Raw genomic sequence first — 24,411 nt, forward strand, 5'->3', positions numbered from 1 at the left:
GAAGATAGGATAATTTTATTAAACTCATTTAGTGAATAAAAATTATGTTCTTATAAGAGGAAAAAGAAAATTTCTCAAAATCTTTTAAATGGTACTCGAATCAAGCTATAATTCAGTCTGTTAACAACATTTATTAACTATTTTGTGACCGATTACAATGTATGCACAGTTTTGAATTGCAGACATTGTGTAATTCAAGGAAATAAAATTTATGGGGTATTATTGTATGCTAATTATATGCTAATTAATATGCTAAATTATATGCTAATTAATAAAATGGCACAAATATTCTACTTATAAAAAGTAGCTATAAGTCTGAGCTTTAATGTCCCTTTTAAAATGAATTAACATTATTTGTCAAGCCAATATTTTACGTAATGTTAAAAATTTTTATTTCATATGTTTTAAAAGCTACTATGGTAATAAATTTTGAATTTCATAAGAAAACATTTTTATTTATTTATGTTAAAAATAACTTAAAGTAAAATTCTGAACACTCATTTCAATTAATAACCGATTGAAAATACTGCTGAAATATTAAGAATATTGTTAACTATTGAAACTTGATTTCTATTATTTTACTATTGTTAACTGATTGAAAATATTCGGAAAGTACTTAACTCAGTAAAGCATAAGTTGAACATTTTCAATTTTGTACATCAATATTAAATATCATGACTTCAACAAGAAAATAAATTTAAAAAAGCCTACTAGCAAAAGTTTCTGTTTAACTTCTTATATTTGAAAAAAAAAAAAAAAAATCCAATATTTGGATGCAATACTAAAGTATTCCAGATTTTTTAGCATCAAAATTTTTTTTTAACTCTTATGATTTTATTTTACAAAGTTTCAACTAAAAAAACTTTGATACATTTAAAATTTACAAGACCATTAAAAGCAATATCATAGAATTAATAAAAATTCAGTTATAATTAACATGCTTTATGTTATAAAAAAATTTTGTTTTTACAATACCAAAGCTAACTTTTAACATTTTAGTTTAATTCATAAATTTGAACATATTTTGTAGTTGAAATGTTGGCATAAGATTTCTCCATTTCCAAAAATTCAAAGTACTATTGGGACAAATCTTCTTGGTTCTTCAAATCTTCTTCAAAAAAAGTTTCTTGGACAAATTAAAACATTATCTTTTTACAGTAGAATACAAAATATACTTTTATTGCTTGATTTAAATAAAAGATAGTCACACTATAAACAAGCAAAATTTTTATGAATTTCGCAAACTTATTTTTTTTTAAACCGGTATTTTTTTGAGCTGAAGCTTGGACAATGACAAAACTGGAGGAAAATTGTATCACAATATTTGAGAGAAAGATTTTGCGAAGTATACTTGGTGGTGTAAATAAAAACAGTAACTGGAGAAGATTTAACTTTGAACTGTACAAGATTTATAAACAACCCGATATTATTAAATGCATAAAAATTAATAGAATGAATTGGATGGCCCACGTGATTCGAATGAGTGATGACAATACAATAAAAAAGATACTGCTTTTTAAAACCACTGGAAAAAGAAAGCGGGGAAGGCCGCGGTTGAGATGGGCTGACTCAGTGGAGTCTAATTTTCTTGCAATTAATGAAAAGAATTGGAGATCAAAGATAAATCGGAAGTCGTTATGGAGAAATCTTCAGAGGAAGACATTGGGTCAATGTCAGTCTAAAAATATTAATTTACCCGGAAAATGACTTTTAAATATTTTGAAATTCTGTTTCATTAATGTTTTTAAAAATTGTGAGGTATGAAACATTAGCCCACGTTATTTAGCATTTACTAAAATATATTATAAGTTAATATTAGCATGTGCTGCTGTTTTACCACAGTATTGAAGAATATTTTTAATCTTATATAAGTATTCAAAGTTGTTGCATAACGTTTTTTTAAATAAACAATAAAATTTAACTGAAAAAAGTAAACTATAGATCCAAAATAAAAGTTTTATATAAAAAAAACTGCTGCAGTATGAGCATTTTAAAAATAAAATTGCACATGAAACTAGCTTTTTTAAAAACTGAACGTGATGAATATTTTTACGAAGAGGTGTAGTGAATTTTGAGAAAAACTTCTAATTTCTCATTATTATCATCAAGATACTTTTTACACCAGTCTGGTGTTCAAAGTTTTAAGTCTCGTTCTCCAGGGCTTGCATCCTAAGCAGACTCCTTAACTAAGCCATCCAAGCGCATCTTTTTCACCCTCTATCACTCTTCCCTATGTTAGTTTTGGTCCTCCTCGCTTCTTTCCTCTGGTGTCCAGATGAGAGCTACACGAGGATGAGACCAGATGAGAGCTGGCGGGTATTCACAGAATGCATCCCATCCACGTTCATCTTCGATTTTTTCTTCTCAGTAATGGGCCTCGTTTTGGCCCCTTGATATAGTTGCTCATTTGAAATTACGTAAGGCCAAGAGATTTTGAAAATCCTGTGTAGATCTTTAGTTTAAAAAGAGTTCAAGGAGTTTTTTTCAGAATAAGTAAGTTACTAAGCTTCGCACCCATAAAATAAGACGTCTTTAACTGATGCATTGGAGATGGGTAGTTTCAATTTGATTGTTAATGCTGAAGAGGTCCATATTTTACTTAATGTTCTAAAAATACCACATGCTTTAATCATTCTGGATGTAACATCTTCGTCAGTTTCACTTGTGGTAGACACTATTGAACCAAGATAACTAAAAGTATCAGTATCTTTCATATAAGCTTTGCACATTGAATTTAGTTACTATGTTACTGTTTAATTTCATTGCTTTAGTTTTTTCAGTATTTAGCTTTAGTTCTACAATTTCTATCACAAGTTGTGTTTTCCGTTACATATTTTCAAATGTGGACGACTGCAGAACAATATTGTCTGCATAATCGAGGTCCTCTAAAAGGTATGTAAAGTTCCACCGAATTTCTGTTCTTTTATTAATGGTGGTTTTCATCATAATCCAGTCTATAACAATAATAAACAGATCAGACAAAGCACAGCCTTGTCTTTCACCGGTTCCAATCCTAAAACTTTCAATTGCTGTGCCATTTGTGTAAAAGTCTTTGATAGCCTATGTTAATAATCTTCTCAGGTATTCCATAGGCTTTAAGAATGCACCACAAACACTCGCGTTTGATGCAGTCAAAGACTTAGGAAAAATCAATGAAGTTTAAATATAGGGTAAATATAACAATGGAAAATATGGATTTTCCAGAATGGATTCTCACGCCACTTTCTGCTTATGTTTAACTTGCAGGATGAAGTCAATGAATTATTAGTAGACCTTGAAGCAAAGATGCTTATTAATAATTTAGCTGAAAGTAAATTTTGGAAACATTGCCGAATATCCAAAAGTTAGTGGTTGGCATTTCCAATTTCAATTGCTTTCCCAAGCCATAAGTAGAATGATACATATTTTAATCATGTAATTCTATTTTAACAAAGAAGAGAAATAAATTGAATGTGGAGCTCAGAGACTATGCAAGACTGAAAATAACCAATTTCAAACTAACATTGCTAATCTAATCAAGCACATCCTTCTCATTGATTTATGTCAAAATAAAATATATAAGAAACAAAATATTTCTTTTTAATCATTTTTTGTTGATAAGAGAATTATAAAATTTTTGATGATCATAAAAGTTTGACGGCTAGAATATTTAATCTAATACTGCTTTTGAAGTAAACTAACAATGTGTTATACACAAAGATTTTAAAAATACATAAATTTTCTTTTTGGGGGAGAATTAAAATTTGAGCAATAAAAGTTTTGTTTGACTGCAGGCTGAAATTTTATGCAGGTTTTTTAGGCATCTTTCCTACTTTTAAAAAAAGTCTGTTTTCTGAAATTTAATGTTGTTAAGAAGAAAAAAAAGTAAATTATAAATAGAAGCAAAAATCAAGGTTTTATTTTTAACAATGTGCATAGAAAATTTAAAAGGAATTTTTTTAAGAGCATTCACACACACACAACTCTCTTAATGTTTTATTAAATCCAGGGCTCGAAAAACCGCCCGTCCGCGGGGGTCAAAAATTCCCTGAGGACAACGAATTTCTCTAATCTGACGCCCGCGCTGACGGCAATTTTCCCGTCTTGACCTTTGTCATTTAAATTATTTCATAAAAGAAATACTAGGTTACTATTAGTAACCTAGTATTTCTTTTATTACTGTATAATGCAATCCTAGTATTTGTAATCGTAGTAACTACTAATTCATTGTGCAATTTAAATAAATGTTTGTAATAAATAAGAGAAAATTATATTTTTATTTATTTAGAAGCTACGGGTTAGTTTCAAAGGAGGACAGGTGCATTGTTGGACATGCCGTCCTCGGGGACGGGTAAAATTTCTGAGTTTTTCGAGCCCTGATTAAATAACTAAAACATACATCAATTTGCAAAATTGCACTGCTATAAAAACTCTATGTTTTTAAAGAAATGACACGTTAACTACATTTCAATAATTTATTGGAAACCAAATAAAACTACAGATAATATACAGATGAATCAATGAAATGTTTATATTTACAACCGCTAACGCTAACAATCTTACGTTCATTTTCTTCTGGAGCCACCGCCAGCCAAAAGCATTGCAATTCGAATGAATATATTTAATGTATCTAAGTAAATTGAGATAGACCTAAAACAGAAATAAAAACAAAATATAATAAAGGCTTTGACTAAAGGGAAAGAAACATAAGGTTTTAATTATGTTTCCAATGCTGAAAAAAGACATGGTTTCAATGTTTTATTCTATTCAATATATAGTTCTCTCATTATTACTATACACAAATGTGTATCTGTGAGCTCTAAAAAAAAATTTTCTGACAATATGACAGATTTAGAGACACTTTTTGCTCTTCATCCAAGATGTTTGCAAAGAAGATTAATCACAGAATACATATTTATCCCTAAATAAGTACACTTAATTAATAAATACATGGTATTTTATACATTCTGCTATTTTTTATGCCCTCACAGCCCTTTTAGTATGGGGCATATGTAGGTAGGTTTTTCTTTTTTGTATTACAAAAAACTGAAACAAGTTAATATTTCAGCAATTCTTAACTTTTGATATTGAAATATTCATGACATAACTTTAGGTAACAATTTTGAGGGTGGATTCAACATCAAATCAACCAATGGTCAAAATTCTTGGCCTTCATTTAGTTTATTTTGACATGGTTCCCACTTATTTTTTTTAAAAACAAAATCCAGCATCTAACATCAAATTTTTTTAGGACCTATTCAGTAATATAGTGAGTACGCTAAAATACATGTCAACTAAATTTTATAATTATGTAGATGCAGAAATAGTATATTTTTAAAGCACAATGCTTAGTTTACAAAAAAATGTATTTAATAATTACATCAAATGTAATAAACACTTGTTTTGTAATTCCAATTTAATAAATACATTTTCTTTCTTTAAATTTAAAAAAAGTAAAAGACTGAACAGTAAAGCATTAAAAATAACAATATTAACTCATCGTAAGAATGAAATTAACGAAATGTGTATATTTCAAATTCGATGAAACACTGCATATCGAGCGGAAACTACGACAACAAAAACGAAAATTATTAGCTACAAATTTCAGTTTTTGAAACATCAGAGAGGTGAATGATAACCTGGCACAAAAAAACTAGAGACAGATTTTACACCTTGCCTTTTCTTTTTCACTTTCAAGCATTAAAAATCTGTGTGCTACAAAATTAATGCATACTACCAGTGGTTAAAAGTGATTAATACTAACCATGATTTGTTACAATATTTTTTTTTTTCACAATTGATTTCCCTTGAACATATTTTGTCATCCAATCACAGAAGTGGCAAATAAGGATAAGGGTCTTTAATTTTCAGATTGCTGACTTCAACTATCCTTCAGTAAAGAAGGAAGCGTAATGATTTGAACTTGTATCAATTCTTCTTGAATTTTTTAGTAAGTAAGAGTATTATTTTAATGTAGAGAAAATAAAATGATATTTCGATGGAATCATAAAGAAAAGAAAATCTATTTTCTATCTTATCCTTGAAATAAATCATGTAGTTACATGAATATTTCACATTTTACAGGAACTACTTTTAAATTAGTAATAACTTTACTACATGATTTGTCACTGTTAAACTGGAAAATTTTCTTTATGATCTTGTAGGATTACCATCTTGAAATTTGGCACACACAATGCTAAAATGGAGTTAAATAAAACAATTTCTCAGAAAATTTAAAAATCTTGATTTTTTTGTAAAGAAATTTAAATTTTTTTACCAATAAAATTATCCTCTAAAATAACTTAGACTTGTTACATAACTTATGAAATGCTATTACAAACTAAACAAAATGATAACAAACAATTCATAAGTTACAGCTGTTCAAAAACTATCAAATACATTCACTTCTTAAGGATGTTTTAGTAAATTTTCTTTATAAGTAAACTTTAAAATCTATTAATCAAGAAGATAGAAACTATCACTGACAAGTCTTAAGAAGTCATATTTTCTTTATTAAGAAGTCTTTAAATCTTATTTTCAAAACTATGCTAGTTTTTTAAAATAAAATAAAATTCATGTCATTCTTCCCATTTTTCATTCAATTGCAAGATCTTAGAAGAAAATGAAAGAATTTTCAAATGTTAGCTTTAAAAATTTTTTTAAAGTGAACCTCGAGCAAATTTCTTAGCAAATTACTGTTATGTATCAGTATTAATTTTAATACACCTTGACTCAATAAAAGAGTAAAGGACTGTCATTTTAACTTACAAAGAACATTTTATTTCGCCCAAAAATATAATATAAGAATAAAATAAATTAAGAAAAGATTGAAGATTAAAAATTAAGAAAATTAATTCAGAAATGATTGAAGATTAAAAAAAATCTCAACTTACGCATTAATGGGATCATAAGGTTTGTAAGCATACAAGGGATAACTTTCAGCCATACGCACAATACGTTGGGTATCATATAATAAAAATCCTCCAAATAAAACTAGACCACCATACATGCTTATGCTATATAAACCTGCACCTAGAGCAGTGGTTGCTGGCAGAAACATAGATCCTAAAAGTATCAACTGAACATTAATTTACAATGCAGAGTAGTTTTGCAACATACCAAAAAAAATAATAATAATAATAAACAGTTAAATTGATAAATAATTTTAATTTCTGGTTCTTTAGAAGAATTAAAACATCTTCATTCAGAAAAAGTCCGTTTTCTTTTCATAGAACACAAAATAATTTAAGAAAATCAACCCGTTGCTAGATAAAGATCTTACGCAAACTTTTAATCTTAAAATTAAAGTGTATCAGTAACAAAGCCAAAGAGTTGGTTGAGAGAGATTCATCAGTTTTTATCTGTCTCATACCAAATAGTTTTAAAGTAGGACTTTCAGTTGATTCTATGTCCTATTTAGACAAATGAACAGTCTTCTTGTTAACAAGTAATCCAAATAATTAACCTTATATAGTTTAAGACTACCCTTTAACACTTTCTGTCATAGATAATTTCATATAAAGATTTTAATCAAACATTAGAAACTGTGACCATAGATATTGCAATTACTTAGGTTCTATATTGTTTAATAAATAGTAGATTAACAAAATTGGTGGACATTTAGAAGCTTAAATTCTTCAGACAGTTTTTTTTTTTTTACATTGAAGTCCTGCACTAGTTCATTAAAAGACCAAGATAAAAATCTTGTTCATTTATTTAGTTAACAAAATACAGTGGAGAGTTTGGCATCTAGTATTGCTTAAACTTGGATATTTTTCTGTATAATAGGTCATTCAGATAAACATGGAACCAAAACATGTGTTATGCATTAGAGTTCATATTCAGAAAAGAAAGAAATTTTTCCCCTTACTTTTCCAGGTAACATAAAATTTCAAGAAAAAACATAAAGCTAAAAATTAAAACTGTAAACTATTTTTAACACAAAAGTAAAATGAAAAAAAAAAAATGTATTTTCAACATATTTGAGGCAATGATTTAAATTAAATGGTTAAAATAAACAATTTTAATAATCTGATTTTTTTAAAAATAAAATTATCTATTTTGAACATTTACGTGAAATTCAATGATTAAAATAATTTGTTGTATTTGTAGATTTTAAGGAATGAGAGCAAAAAATATAATCTTTCCAAAATAAAATTTCAAGTTTTTAAACTAATTTATAGGTGTAGAGGAGAGTGGAGTAAGACAGGGTGCCTCAACTGAGTTGAAATTAGTTCTGTTTGCTAGCATGCAAAGTTTGAATTACACTTTATTAGACAAGAAATATATACCATATTGATGTGCTGTTGTTAATTAATCCACGGCATCATTCTTTGTTTTACAATGCCAACTTTCTAATGTTCTTTTGTTTTTAAGCTAGCCTTATTTATTGGTCATTACAATAATAAAAATTATTTTTAGTTCAGCTTATTACACATTTACTAAAGATGTATACCTTAACAAACAAACTTTGTGTTTTTTGTTTCAATGCTGAGCTTATTTAAGCTGTAGTGCAACGAAGGAAGAAGATAACTACACCAAAGGCAGAAGAAAGGTTTTTTTTCAAGACAAAAGTTATTGCAGGTTTCTTCCTCATTTTCATAGTTTGCCTAATTTTTGAAGACACTTTATACAAAATTGTAGTTTTTATATTTCTAAAAGAAATTCCCAGCAATTTTCTAATTAAAAAAAACTAATTAATAAGCACTATAGATTTTACAAGAAATTTTGGTCTAACCCTTAGCAGGCCTCAGGCAATTGTCTAGGGATGTCAACTGCTCTGGATTTCATAAAATATTTTCAAAAATAATAGATTTCAGTTACAAACAATAAATTAGCAGATTTTCAGTTAATTTTGCTAATTTTTTAAAAGGCTCTACATGGTATAACTGCAACAAAGTGGTGTTTCATCTGAGTCTTTGAAATATTGACCCTCTCCTCTACTTTTGAGTGTGGTCTTTACTACATTGCATGCTTAATTTTCTTAAAGTGTCGTATGAAACAGTAATCTCTGCTACTTTTTATTACTGAAATTCTATACTTCTAAATTTCCCATAGAGTCAGCATGTGTACCCAGTCTTATCCTACAGTGCGATAAGATAAGGGGATTTGACTTGTTCTAGAAAAAATCATTGAAAAAAGTAAATTTTTTTAGGAATGATAATTGTACACAACTAAACAATAAATATTTTGATCGAATTTGACAGGTTGAACAGTTTAGCTTCAATAAGTCTTTGAATCTAACCTACCTGGTGCTAACTCCAATTTCCCCTACCTAGTGTTTTTATTCTACCTTATTTTCTGTATTTAGTACTATGCCTTAAAAAATATAAGAGTCTATCATTATTGACACCCGTAAAGTAATTATAAAAATAAAAGAATGCAAAAATCTAAGTTCACACTTAAATTTAGAAGAAGAAAAAAATTTAAGTGTTAAGACAGGGTTCCCACTCAATTTCAGAAAAAAAATTCCCTGACTTTTCCAAGTATATCAGGTAAATTTTAATGAAAATCAATACCATATTTTATCTATACTACGAAATTTTTCGTCAGAAAATTTTGATTCTTTTATTTGTAATGCCAAGTATTAGATTTTTCATGTAAAATAAATATCATTATATGAGGTAGGAAGCATTTCAGTTTGTCTAAAATGTGAAATTTTTACAATAAATAATTGTATTTAACTTGAATCTCAACAACTGAGTACTGTTACTGACAATTTTAAGACTGGTTTTTTTTTTCAGGTATAATAAAGGAATTTTCCAGGTTCTTTTTAAAAAATTGCAACTTTCCCTGATTTTTGGAGTTGAAATAAAATTCCCTGACGATTCCAGGTTTTCCCTGTTCTCCCTGACCCGAGGGAACCCTGTAAGATAATATGGTAAAACCTCAGTTTACCATTTTACCTTAACACTTGCTTATGATAAAGATGTGTGGTGAATTAAGCGAAAAAATGCACATACATAAAATCACATTACATATCTGAATTAATGAATGGTCCCAGTTAAATTTTTATTAATTATTGAACTGCTAATTTGACACTATCCTCATAGTCTTAAATAAGTAAAGATTGCAAAGCTGGGAAATTTATAATGTACACGAAAAAGGTCCCTCAACTTTTAAAATTCAATGTTTCATTAAAATTTGTAATTGGGTTCAAATAAATTTTAGAAAATCACAAATCCATTAAGATGGATAAGCAGCCTCAAATACTTTGTTCAGTTAACTTATGATCCCTCAGATCAATTGGATCAATTGTCTCAGATGAAACTTTGCAAATTTAGAATTTCAATAAAATTTCGTTTTAATGAAATCAAAAATGGAGAGGAACTTTGTGAATAGATAAAGCCCTGTTGTTGACTGAACTCTGATGAAAAACTTAGTTAGTGGATGATCTCCAAGTCCTAGCATTGCGGCACACAACAACAAATAAAACATTGCATTATATTTTCCATTTGACCCTCTAATCACAGAAATTCGGGAAACAATCAGTTTGATTCTTTAAGGCAGGAGATGAAACCAAAAATCACATGTCAATCATAAAATGTGGGAGGATTCTTGAAATGTGAAGATCTAAAATTTTGAGTTTTCAATATCATGCATTTCCACTTGCATTCTCTCATCTTCTGAAATGCTAGAATTGTTGGTACTTCGGCAAGTCTGTAAAATATATTCTTCCAGGTGATAGGTCCAAGAGGTCGTGGGTTCGATCCCCGCCGGCCGAAGACTCCCCGTGTTGCAAATGGTGACTGATACACATTAAATCTCTCTAGTCTCAAAGTCCTCCATGCTCCCATAACAAATCATACTGATCCAGGTGTCAGTGGCGTAGCGAGGGGAGGGCAAGGACGGGCATCATGCCCCGGGCGCTACTCACAAAGGGGCGCCAAATGGTCCGCAAAACAAAAAATTGCTGGATACTTTTTATTTTGTTATAATTGATTTTTGGAAAATATATTTTAAATTTAATGCCAGTCTAATATAATATATCTTAATTCGTAAATAAAAAGGAACACTAATAGTCTAAATCAAACTGTAATAAATATATTCATAATAGAAATGGTACGTCTTTTCTACTGGCAGGGCTGACTCGACCTGTGTCTGTCTGTACTTTCTTATGGCATCTACGCTGTGTGGTTGCATAAATTATCTCCTTTCTTGATTTGTCTGATAAATTACGTATATTTCACTGTGTTTCTACCTCTCAAATTCAAGGCATTCTTGGTAAGTAATAAAACAAATAAGATTACTTACTACATCTACTCGACGATTCTATTACTCAGTGAATAGGGTATGAAAAAATTTATTAACAGTGTTCAATAAAACAATTGAAGAAATTGACAATACTCAATTCTTATTACTATTTATAGTAATAAAAATTAAGAATTTTTAATTTACCGTAAATATTATGGACATTTGTTTGATTCAACTCCTGATATCTCTCATCGAGAACAAATGTCCCAAGTCATTAGGTTTGTAGATGTTGATTTTATCAATAAAAAAGTTTCCATTAAAGAATCTTTTTTGGGTTTTATTGAAATACATGCCAAAGATGCAGCCTCGATAGAAAATACAATTTTAGAGAAATTAAATTCCGATGAAATTTCATTAACAAACTGCAGATCACAACGTTACGATAATGCTGCCGTGATGGCAGGTCACACATCTGGCGTTCAACAAAGAATAATGGAAAAAAATCATAAAACATTTTTGTAAATTGTGATAACCATTCATTGAATTTAGTAGGAGTTACTGCAGCTAAACAAGATTTTTTTCTTCTTTCCTCCAAGCCCTTAGCATCTACCTAGGTTATGAAAAACCCTTAATCGTGTGCAGCTCAGATTTACAAGATCCTAGAACGAATTTTAGAGAAGCGTTCCATGATCTTGAATCATTAGCGACTGAACTAGCCGAAATTCGAGACAAGTTCTGTGAAGAGGCAATAGAAAAAGCCAAGTCTCTTTGTGAAAAATGGGATATCGATACAACAATACATGTAAGAAGACGCAGCAAAACGTCCGGAGAATTGGCTAGAGATGTTGGTCTTTCCGCTGAAAGTGAAATTTCTTCCATTATGAAACGCATTCTTGATCATCTCCAACAAGAAATATGTACACGATTTGCACGATTAAGTGACCTTAATTTCAAATTTGGATTTTTACTAGACGTTGAAAATTTATTAAACAAGGATAATGTTGATAATGACCCTGAAAATTTTTTAAAAATTTGGGTGACTTTTATAATACAGATATCAATGGAGTAGAACTCTTTATCGAAATATGTGATTGCAAAATATTACCCCTCAGTAAAAAAGAAATTGAGCCTAAAACTCCATTAGAATTTCTATACTATACTTCTTTTATAATCTCTTATGTAGAACTTGTTTTTCCAAACCTGAGAGTGGCACTTCAAATACTCCTGACTATCTCAGTATCAATTGCTAGCTGCAAACGTTCATTCAGCAAATTAAAATTAATTTTGACTATCAACGATGGGACAAGATCGCCTATGTGACCCAGCATTTTTAAGTGTGGAAAACGAAAAATTTGAAATGATCAACTTTGATGATCAGTGTTTTCATTACAGAAAAAAATTGGGTGAGAATTTCTCACCCTTTCTCAAAAACTGGGTGAGATTTCAAAAAGTTAGGTGAGATTTCTAAAAATGAAAAAAACACGAATAGACTTGGAAAAGAAATATTTCATTTTTAACATCTTCTAATTTTTAAAGCATTGAATATTTTTGCTGCATTATCACATGGAAAATGTTCTATATCTACTTTTTCATCAGCTATTCTCATTAGGTTGCTCAAATGCTTATCAGTCAATCTGTTAGTATATTTTGTCTTAATTCGGTTTTGGGTGCAACACATGCTGAACTATTTGGAACCACTAAGTAAATTTGTAGCATTGTGCACACACTTTCCTATTCTCTTCATCTGCCAGCATAGGTTTTTCAATTATTTCTGCTATAGAATAGTGAAGTTATTTTCATGTTCTTACTTCATGCTAGTATTTGATCCGTATCCATTGAATATCCGTATTTGTTTCGTTTTGACCGTTCCTACCCACATTTGTTTCATTTTCATTTGTCCGTTACGGACTAGAAAATGTTGCCTTAACAAGGTATTTGTCCATCTTACATTCAAGCTCAAANTTTAAATTTTTTATAAATAATAAATAAACAGTTAAATTGATAAATAATTTTAATTTCTGGTTCTTTAGAAGAATTAAAACATCACCATTCAGAAAAAGTTCGTTTTCTTTTCATAGAATAAAAAATAATTTAAGAAAATCAACCCGTTGCTAGATAAAGGTCTTACATAAACTTTTAATCTTAAAATTAAAGTGTATCAGTAACAAAGTCAAAGAGTTGGTTGAGAGAGATTCATCAGTTTTTATCAGTCTCACACCAAATAGTTTTAAAATAGGACTTTTAGTTGATTCTGTGTCCTATTTAGGTAATTGAACAGTCTTCTTGTTAACAAGTAAGCCAAACAGATAACCTTACATAGATTAAGACTACCCTTTAACTCTTTCTGACATAAATAATTTCATATAAAGGTTTTGATCAAACATTAGAAACTGTGACCATAGATATTGCAATTACTTAGGTTATATATTGTTAAATAAATAGATTAAAAAAATTGGTGGACATTAAGAAGCTTAAATTCTTTAGCCAGTTTTTTTTTTTTTCCTTACAATAAGAGGTCCTGCACTAGTTCATTAAAAGACCAAGATAAAAATCTTGTTCACTTATTTAGTTAACAGAATACAGTGGGGAGTTTGGCATCTCGTATTGCTTAGACTTGGATATTTTTCTGGATAATAGGTCATTCAGATAAACATGGAACCAAAACATGCATTATGCATTAGAGTTCATATTTAGAAAAAAAAGACAAATCCAGGTAACATAAAATTTCAAGTTAAAGGGAAAAAACATAAAGTTAAAAATTAAAACTGTAAACTATCTTTAATACAAAAGTAAAATGAAAAAAAAATGTATATTCAACATATTTGAGGCAATGATTTAAATTAAATGGTTTAAATAAACAATTTAAATAATCTGATTTTTAAAAAAAATTAAATTATCTATTTTGAACATTTACGTGAAATTCAATGATTAAAATAATTTGCTGTATATGTATATTTTAAGGAATGAGAGTAAAAAATATAATCTTTCTAAAATAAAATTTCAAGTTTTTAAACAAATTTATACGTGTAGAGGAGAGTGGAATAAGACTGAATTGAAATTAGTTCTGTTTGCTAGCAGACAAAGTCTGAATGACACTTTATTAGACAAGAAACATATACCATATTGATGTGCTGTTGCTAATTAATCCAGGGCATCTTTGTAGTAATGTTTATTTTACAATGCCAACTTTCTAATGTTCTTTTGTTTTTAAGCTAGCCTTATTTATTGGTCATTACAATTATAAAAATTATTTTTAGTTCAGCTTATTACACATTTTCAAAAGATTTGTACCTTAACAAACAAACTTAGTGCCAATGCTGAGCTCATTCAAGTTGTAGTGTGACAAAGGAAGAAGATAACTACACCAAAGGCTGAACAAAGATTTTTCTGGCCTCAGGACATAAGTTACTGCAGGCTTTTTCCTCTAAGTATAAAAATCCTAACTTTCATAGTTTGTCGAATTTTTGAAGATCTTTTATACAAAATTGTAGTTTTTACATTTCTAAAGAAATTCTCAACAATTTTCTAATTAATAAACACTATATATTTTACAAGAAATTTTGCTCTGACCCTTAACAGTCTCAGGCAACCGTCTAGGTGTGCAAACTGCTCCAGATTCTATAAAATAGTTTCAAAAATAATAGAAGTTAAAATTTATAAACTTTCAGTTAATCTTGCCAATTTTTTAAAAGGCTCTACATGGTATAACTGCAACAAAGTGGTGTTTCATGTAAGTCTGAAATATTGTCCCTCTCCCCTACTTTTGAGTGCAGTCTTCACTACATCGCATGTAATTGCATGCAATTTATGTGTCATAAAAAACAGTAATCCGTGCTACTTTTTATTACTAAAATTCGATACTTCTAAATTTCCCATAGAGTTACCATGTGTACCCAGTCTTACTATACTGTGGGGTAAGATAAAGTGAGTTGAATTGTTCTAGAAAGAAAATAATCGAAAAAAGTACATTTTTTTAAGAATGATATAATATACACAACTAAACAATTAATATGTTGATCAAATTTGACAGGCCAAACAGTTTAGCTCCAATAGGCTTTTGAATCTAACCTACCCGGAACTAACTCCAATTTTGCCTACCTCATGTTTTTATTCTACTTTATTTTCTGTATTGAGTACTATACCTTCAGTACTAAGGCTATCAGTATTGAATAAGTCTATCAGCATTGACAAGATTAAAATAATTATAAAAATAAAAGAGTGTAAAATACTAAGCGTACACTTTTAAGAAGAAGAAAAATGCAGAGGGTGAAAAATTGCAAGAGTAACTTGGGAAAAAAATTAAGATAATATGGAATTATAGCAGAGCTATTGGCTGAAAAAAAACTTGATTACTAAATCAGAAAGAGAAAACAAATATGCAAAACTAATGGACTAATTTTAGAGAATTAAAATTTTCAAATAAGTTAATTAGAAATAAATTAAAATTTAAAATATTTTCAGCAAACAGATAGTTTAAGGATGAGAAATCTTATTTAAACACACAATTCAATAAATGGAGAATGGCTCACGCTTACACTTAATACTAATAATTAATACTAATAATACTTAATACTAATAATTCCTTCAAACAATTATTAAATTCCTATTTTATATAGTTTGTATAAATAAAAAAAAATTCAATATAGTAATTAAACAAAAAAAGAGGAAATGTTTTCTAAAAAAGAACGAGTGAAAAAATAGATATAGACGCATACAAAGAAGAAAATGTTTTATTTATACTGACCTAAGGAAGCGGCAAATACAACTCCAAGTCCACAAGCTAATGGACCACCCATATGTAGAAACTTTTCACTGGGAGCACATGCTGCCACACTTGATAATCCTAAAATAATTAAATGTTTAAGAGAATTAAAAAAACATTCTGAAAAAGAAAAAAAAAAGTCAAAATTTTTTCCTTGCAGTCAATATGCATTTTTGTAAAGGCATGTAGATGGGTAATTTTTTCCCCTTTGGTTTCACTATTTTTATATAGTAGGGTTTTTTATAGTTTATTTTTAATCTTAATTGTAAATTCCCAGTTTATTTTTAATCTTAATTATAAGTTCCCAATTATTTTAGATTTTAAGTTTCTGAGAATCGATAATATCGCCTAAAGTACCTATATAATATGTGCTGCGAGGTTGAAAAAGTCGTACTGCCCTTAAATCCAGCCTANAAAAAAAAAAAAAAATCATCATGTAGATGGGCAGTTTTTTCAATTTTTTCTCTCTTTTGTTTCACTATTTTAATATAGTAGGGTGTTTTATAGTTTATTTTTAACCTTAATTATAAGTTCCCAATTATTTTAGATTTTAAGTTTTTGAGAATCGATAATATCACCTAACATACCGACATAAATGTGCTGTGACATTGAGCTGCCATGCTGCCCTTAAATCCAGCCTATATTTTTAAATCTGTCCAATTATCAATTGTGCACTCCTTGAATTTGGAAAATTGTTTTAAAAATATCAATAAATTAAAATTCAACCTGCACTTTCCTGTAACTACTATTACTTCTGTTGTATAGTCAATATTTTTCTATTAATACTTGGTTGCTTTCATTAATTTAATTTAATTTTTTAATTACTATTATATTTTGAACTTGCTCATCTTCTTCAAACCTGAACGCTACTAAGAGTTACTGAAATAGTTAATTATTTAAATAGAATGTCGAGAATAATATTTCTCTTAGTCTCCTGTCAAATTTGTGGCAGACCCACGTCAATTAAAATGGGACAATTGGTACAGGCATATTTTGCATTGGTAAGTTTTGTATTAGGTGATACATGATAAAATTATATTTAAATTATTTTCAATAGCTAGTATAAATTATAATAGCCTAAATATTAATTTTAAAAAGTTACACACAATGCAATTTTATTAATTTTAAAACTTTTAATCACTAAGCAAGATTTTGAGTAATCTAAATAGATTTACTTTCCGATAAAATGGTAAAGGAAAAATTAAATCATTACCAAATTAAATCATTATCAAATGAAACCATTGAATTAAAAATCTAGTAAAATAGTAACCAAAAATAACACATACTTTTCAAATATAAGAAATTCAAATGGAAGCTGTTTATGACTTAAGAAAAGCTACATAATGTCTATCACCATGAAGAATATTACACCTTTATATGAACTAATTTCAGAAAAAACTTAGCCTTTACAAGAATCATGTAAATATGAATTGCGATACATGATTTTTAAATCACGAGAATAAGAGTCCTAACAAGTAGTATTTAAATCAGATAAATTTGAAAATCTATGTTTGATACTAAAATTGACTGAATATGAATCGTAATATTAGTGAATTCCAACATAGTTTCAAATATCAAAAACAGTAAAAATAAAAAACAACAAAAGAAAATTAAATTGGCAGAAGAATCACGTGAATCTAAACTCCTTGATAATGGCTTCAAAACTTAAATTTTCGATTGCAGAACTCTTAATTCTTACTTTAAATTTTAGATTACGGTAAAATTTTTATTGGATTGTTAAGTTTTGATTTGCAGAATTTCGTGAATCAATGGTCTTGATATACGTGAATTTTGAAACAAAAAAAAGTCCCACACCTTGATACGAAAAACCTTGAATTTTGGGGTACACCCAGAATCCTCTGTTTATTATTGATAACAAATAATCACCTCTGCTGTTTATTATTGATATATAAAAGGAAGTTCTAAATAAAAATTAACTAAAAAAATTTTAACATAAAAAAGTTTTAAATTAATTCTTAGAAATGAAGCATACTTCATTATGTACTAGAAATACTTATTTAAATATTAATGTAAGCAATAAATTGTCCAAAAATTCTATTATAATAAGGATTTTTTTCTTCTTAGGGACCTTTCTCAATTTAAAGGAATTTTCTAATATGTATAAAAACCAGAAGAATTTTTAATAAACCAGTAGATCAGAAACTGGCAAAATCCAGTAGTGTTAGCAGTTATATTCTTACCTAATTTTTAGATTACTTTTTAAAATTTATTTAGATTAACTGTGTTAACAGTTGTTTTTATTGAAATAAAATGGCATGATCAATAATAGTAACAAGGTTGCTCCTAAATTTTAAAATTCGCTTTGGAAGTAATTATTTAAAGCTTTATAAAATTCATATATTAATTATCACACATGTAAAAATTGTCTAATAATGTAATTGTCTCTATAATATATATTTGATATATATATATTTGACAACTAGTATATTTAATTTGTGGGGTAAAAGAATTTTATCCACAACTTTATAGTCCCTATAATTCAAAATTTAAATATTTTTGCATACCAGCAACAACTCCTGCAGTGTACCAGGCAGCTCTTATTAAAATTGGTCCGCCGAGAAAGCAAAGTGGTGCAACAACAGCTCCCATGATACTGCTGTGTAATAGCCAAGCTAAATGTTTTCCATTAATACCCTCGGAATAAGGCATAGATCTTACAAGCATGCCACTTCCAATCATTACTGCAAAAGTTGCACCAATGGCCTATAAATAAATATATAAAAAATGCGTAGTAAATAGAAATCACAAATCTGTAAATAAATAAAAGACAAAGCAAATTTATGTGGAAATATGCTGTCCAGCACTATTATGGCACTTCAAAACTGCTTAACATTTAAGTAGATACAGAGTATCTGGTAAATCTAAAGTTTTTAAATCCATGACTTCTACCAAACACTTTTCCTGACTTACAAGAGTAAATATATTATTACTCTATAAAGTCAAATGAAGATCTAAATGAGCATAACTTTCTTTCGTTAAAAACAATATTTTAACTGTGCAATGCTTTGCACACTTTTTAAATGATCCAATTTTAAACAAAAGCAATGAAAAAGGTCTAAACTTTAAAACTCAGCAATTAGCGGGGTAACAAACATATAAATTGGAACATGAATTTAAAAAAGGTCAATTCCAAGGGATTATGAACATCATTTCATGCACTATCAAATTTATATATATATATATATATATATACATTAAAAAAAACATTTCAAAGATTAAACAAAAATTTTAATTTCAAAATTTATTTATCATACTCAAACATTTAATTTTAGTTANCAAAAATATTAATCTCAAAATTTTATTTATCAGACTCAATTCAATGTAACAAATATAATTTTAATATCATTAAATATGAAACCAGGTGGCCCCCGGCTTAGAGCCCTAAATGTGAATACAAATTGCGATGCAGGACTTTCAAATCAAGCAACATTTTGAAGGGCTCCTATAGCCAAAAATACATGATAAACAGGGAGGTTTTTTTGATTTTTCAAAAGTTATCACTGAAAATCATGACTTTCCATGATAAATTTTGATCTAAGTCAAAATCCATGACTTTCTAAGATTTTCAATGACTTTCCAGGTGTGCAGATACCCTACAGATCGAAACATGTAATTTTAGTACATTTTAATGACAATATCTAATAAAATATATCAAATTTAATTTAGAAAAATCACCACAAAAAGAAATCAACATAAATAAAAAATATAAAAATTTTAATCAGGCTTGTGTAATAAAAAAAAGCGCTGCAAAAATTGCATATTTAAAATATGGTTTAGAAACTGAGCTGAAAATATTTAATACAAAATGTCCTGTTGAAAGAGCTTTTAGTTGAAATCTAATTTTAAAAATATCCATTCCTCATATCCAATTTTAAATATAAATTTTCTTTTGAACCAAAAAAATATAAAAATATCAAATTTATTTTATTTTTAAAATTTGTTATACTTTTAAAAATGTACCTTCCTTGTACTTCAAGTAGGTCAATTATAGCCTTGTGCACTTTTTAAGCAGATATAAATTTAAAAAGAAAATCTTAATAAAAAAACATCTTTAGTTCAAAAAAATTGGGGCAATAATACTATAGAAATATGGCAGAAAGTTTTTACTTACAATCCAAGAGCTTCTCATCATAAGGTTTAGTAATTTAGGAGACTGGCTAATAGCATAAGCTGATATAGCAGTAACTACAATGCTGCCTCCAAAGTAGGAATATGTAGCCCTTATTCTATCTTTGACGTATTGAGGCCATACCCTTAAATAAAATACTTCAAAATTAATTATGCGAGGAAAATAAATTGAGAACAAAAAAATATTTAATAAAATAAGATTATAGATGTAAAATTATATCTAAAGCAACTTACATGGATTTTTCGACAGCTCCTGGCTCACTAGATAAACCCAATCCATAATAACAAAGTGAACCGATTCCAAATGCTGAAGCTCCAAGTAATAAACCTTTTCCTAAATTAAAAGCTGAAAAAATGTTGCTAATTTTAGAAAAATAAAAGAACTATGAGTAGCATACACTTCAAAAATAATAATTTTGGCTCTTGCATAAGCAAAAATTTTATCAGATATACCATAAGAAATTGCTGTAAAACATTGACAATACTTGCTAACCTTTTCAGATAGCTTTCCTAAATACTTTAATATTTATTGATTAAAAATGCAATGGCAGGCTTGGCATGTTTTTGTTGGATAAAGCCATCATGTAATACAAAAACTGTAAAAAAGAAAGAGAATTCACATTTTTAAATAGCACATTGAATGTGTTTAAGGTTGAATATTAAATGTTTTTTTCTTTCTTATACAATTTAAGAAATGTTAAAAGAAAAAAATTTCTTGAGAGTAAAAACTATTACAGGACCAAGTCTAATATCCAGACGTCTGTTTACCGGAAGGGTCTATTTTCCAGACACTTTTTTACAATCAAAATAAACAAACTTCTCTTCCTTTTTCAAAATTTTTTTTCTTCTTTCTTTTTTAAAAAAAAAAAGCGTTTGCAATCTGTTAAAAAAAAGTTTGAAGGGATGAAAATCAAATTTTCGTTTGATTTTAATCAGATTTCTGCTAAAATTTGGAAATAATGGAAATGAAATCCGGAGTTTTGCGACTTTAAAGGCCCTTTCATTGCAGTGTGGAAAAAAAAAATCACATACTTTTTTCTTCTTTTTTTGTATAAAAAGATAACCACTGCCAAGAATCATGCACTTGATTATAGAATGCGCAAAACTCGTGTGGTTTGATAATATCGTGGATTTGAGACGATATTGTTACGACGAGAATGCGTCATAAAGTGATTATTTCAAAGAGCAATTAGAAATATGCAGATCGGAATAATATATCTAAAAAGAAATTTAAATACAATAATGAAAACTATGTGGAAGTCCTAAACTGTTGAAAATGCAATCGAAAAAATCACACAGACAAAATCGTCACAAATCCAGTGCATCAAAAAGTGATTTCTTCAAATGCAAGATTCAAATATTTCAGTACTAAGTAATGTAGCAATGAAAAATCAAGATTTTAAAAAACTGTGGCAATGATGATAATGTGATTGAGAAAACCACATGATTTTATGGGAGAATTGTCAATAATGCAGTGCATAAAAAGTGATTCTACAAATGCATGATTCAAAATTTCCTGAGTGTGATAATGTAGCATTAAAAAATTCATTTATAAACTACGAAAATCGATGCAATAACTAAAGAAAAAAAATCATAAATCCTCATGTGATTACGGTGAATTGCATATAATTGAGTGCGTGAAAAAAGTGATTCTTCAACTATGTGATTCAAAGTTCGCCGAACAAAACAATATAACATTGAGATTTTAAAATCCATGTGAAAATCCAAAAAAATTGCAGAGAAAACCATGCGAATTTACAGCTGAATCATCGCTAATCAACTGGATCATGAAATAATTATATGAAATGTTTGATTCAGAATTTGCAGCATGTTTTAATGACTTATTAAAATAGTAAGATTTTAAAAACCAGGAAGAAATCTGCAGCAATAGCGATTGGCACACCACGTGGATATATACAATGTTGAATGATTATAGTCTATTTTTAATTCTTTTGACGTTGATTATAGTCTATTTGTAATTCTTTATTGAATAAGTATATTCTGATGTTTGTTTACCTTGTTATCTGGAAATATCTATTTTCCAGATTTGACAAAATCCTGTCGATTATGGATATGGGAGTTTCAGCTGTAGATAAATATGCTTGAAATATAAACTATTGCAAATCAAACATCAGATGGAAACAATAATGAAAGTTAGTGTGTAGAGTTGCTTTGATTAGGCAAGACATTTTGGTATTAGAAAAAGAACTTTAAACAGTCAAATACTTTTCTATATTATCAATCTCTTAAAAGATAAGACAAAGTAATATGAAACTTTCATTTTTACTAGATGAAATATATTTAGTCTTCTATTATTTTACATCGTAACATACTCATTTTGCGTAAATATAATTTATTAATAATTTTTTAAGAACTAAATTGATTGCCACAAATACAAAATTGGATGATGAAAAAAAGAAAACAAGTCATTATAAGCAAATACACATATTTAATGCTAAATGTTATTGTTTTTCCTTAGTACTGTATTCTTTTCTATACTACATTTCAACTAGCATTAAATCTATAAGTTAACTAACAACAAAAAGTTTTTGCAATATGCGAGGAAACAAGGAAATGAAGTTCAATGGCTTCACTGATAACACTAAATGTTAATCCCAATAGTTAGCTATAAGGTGGAAAATAGATGGCATGATAGATAGTGATCAACAAAAATAAAGATGCATTATTTTAAAGTATGCAGCAGAATATCCAAGTTTTTTTTTTGTGGGGGGGGGAGAGAGAGAGGATTAAGACAACATAATTGGTGGACACCTACATGTTTGCAACATAAACAATTCAGTTTAGGATTGTAAGTGAAAACAAAGCGAAATGATGTTTGTTTTTAACTTTTCAATAATGATACAAGAAATGAAAAAAAGTCTTATTTATCTCTATTTCGCATATGCATTGCTCACTGAAACATAACAAGTACACATTGCTCACATAGAATTTATTGTTCACCTAAACATACAAAAAAAGAAATAGTTGTAAAAGTGGAAGGCTAGTATTATTTAACTTGATACAAACTCATCTTTTTTATACATTTATAATAGCATTTTGTACATTATCTCATAATATGCCATACTTGTTATATTGAGTAGTATAAAAGAGTAATAATAGTGCTCCATAATAGGAAGAAAAAAAGATTAAAATGGACAAAATATGCTTTATTAGGAATATCAAGAATATTTCGATCCTTGCAAAAATTTTAAGAACTAACTATGCTCTGAATTCTTGTTTCAATACTGCTTTAATGTACGCTTTTAAGATAATCACGGAAATTGCAAAAAACAGTAAGATATTTTTCTGAGTATGGGAAAAATGTTTCTTTTTACAAAACAAGGGGGGGGGGATTTTTATAGATGGAAAAGAAAACCTTAGGAAGAACAGGTTTCCCCCCAGACAGTAAAAAAACCATGCCAACTCTGAATTAAATACCATTTTCAGCAAATTGATACAATGTCTGTACTCTTATTAATTTGAAGGTTCAACGAAAAGAAATAGAAGTAGATATTTCAAATGCTTTATGTTTAGTTGATGAATCCTTTTAGCTGTTTCAGTATGTCATGTTTGTTACCATAATAAGTTTCATACAAATATTTATTAATTCTTACTTAGCTTATTAAGTGCTTAGTCTAAATAAAATTGAATTTTAATACTTTTTAGAATTAAGTTTTATGAATTTTTGTATTTTGAAATGTCAAGTTATTTTATAACAGACATGAAAAATTCGCAGCAGATATAACATGAATTATAAGATTTTCTTTCACAAGTTTTGATTTAGATGCTATTAATAAAATTATAATTATGTCTGAAGTATTGCTGTCTAGCATATATAAAAATAGGAATTATTGTAACAAACATCACAATTTGCATCATATCAGACCAAAAAATTATCAACTAAATATAACTTTAAAAGAAAAGAGCAAAAAAACATTTAAAAAAGTAAACACGCTTATTTATTTTTGAAAATTACACATTCTCAATATTTTTTTTTAGAATTTTAAATAACATCAAATTATGAAAATGATCCATATTTTAAATTTGTTATCTGCTTTAAACTTGAACAACTTTTGAACTTGAAAAATAAGGCATTATATAATATTTATTACTATGATGCTGAAGCTTTTCAGAATATTCCGTCTAATTTTATAATAAATCTGTAGTAACAACAATCAAGGTAGATATAAACAAAACTGTTAGAAGCCGCTTGCTAGAATATTTTATATAGAGTGACGTCACAGACAATGATTGTAAGCAACCGGCAGCTTTTGATGGGGATTTAAAAGGCGTTTTGAAAATAATTAAATTGTTTAAATGCAACTTAA

General features: G+C 28.2%; 1 protein-coding gene across 3 annotated transcripts in view; it reads right to left on the reverse strand.

Moving 5' to 3' along the window:
• Nucleotides 1-4,440: 4,440 nt before the first annotated feature.
• The window catches only part of LOC107442554 (growth hormone-inducible transmembrane protein), a 29,707-nt gene continuing 9,736 nt past the window's right edge, over nt 4,441-24,411 (reverse strand). For all 3 annotated transcript variants that reach the window (XM_071186151.1, XM_071186150.1, XM_071186152.1), the window contains exons 3-8: nt 20,318-20,429; nt 20,067-20,208; nt 18,460-18,658; nt 15,917-16,015; nt 6,873-7,044; nt 4,441-4,629 (exon numbers count right to left, since the gene is read on the reverse strand). In XM_071186151.1, the coding sequence (XP_071042252.1) occupies nt 4,545-4,629; nt 6,873-7,044; nt 15,917-16,015; nt 18,460-18,658; nt 20,067-20,208; nt 20,318-20,429 (809 nt within the window). In that variant the 3' untranslated portion in view covers nt 4,441-4,544. The remainder of the gene's footprint in view (nt 4,630-6,872; nt 7,045-15,916; nt 16,016-18,459; nt 18,659-20,066; nt 20,209-20,317; nt 20,430-24,411) is intronic.

Source organism: Parasteatoda tepidariorum, chromosome 10 (genome assembly GCF_043381705.1).
Source record: "Parasteatoda tepidariorum isolate YZ-2023 chromosome 10, CAS_Ptep_4.0, whole genome shotgun sequence".
NCBI classification, from domain to species: domain Eukaryota; kingdom Metazoa; phylum Arthropoda; class Arachnida; order Araneae; family Theridiidae; genus Parasteatoda; species Parasteatoda tepidariorum.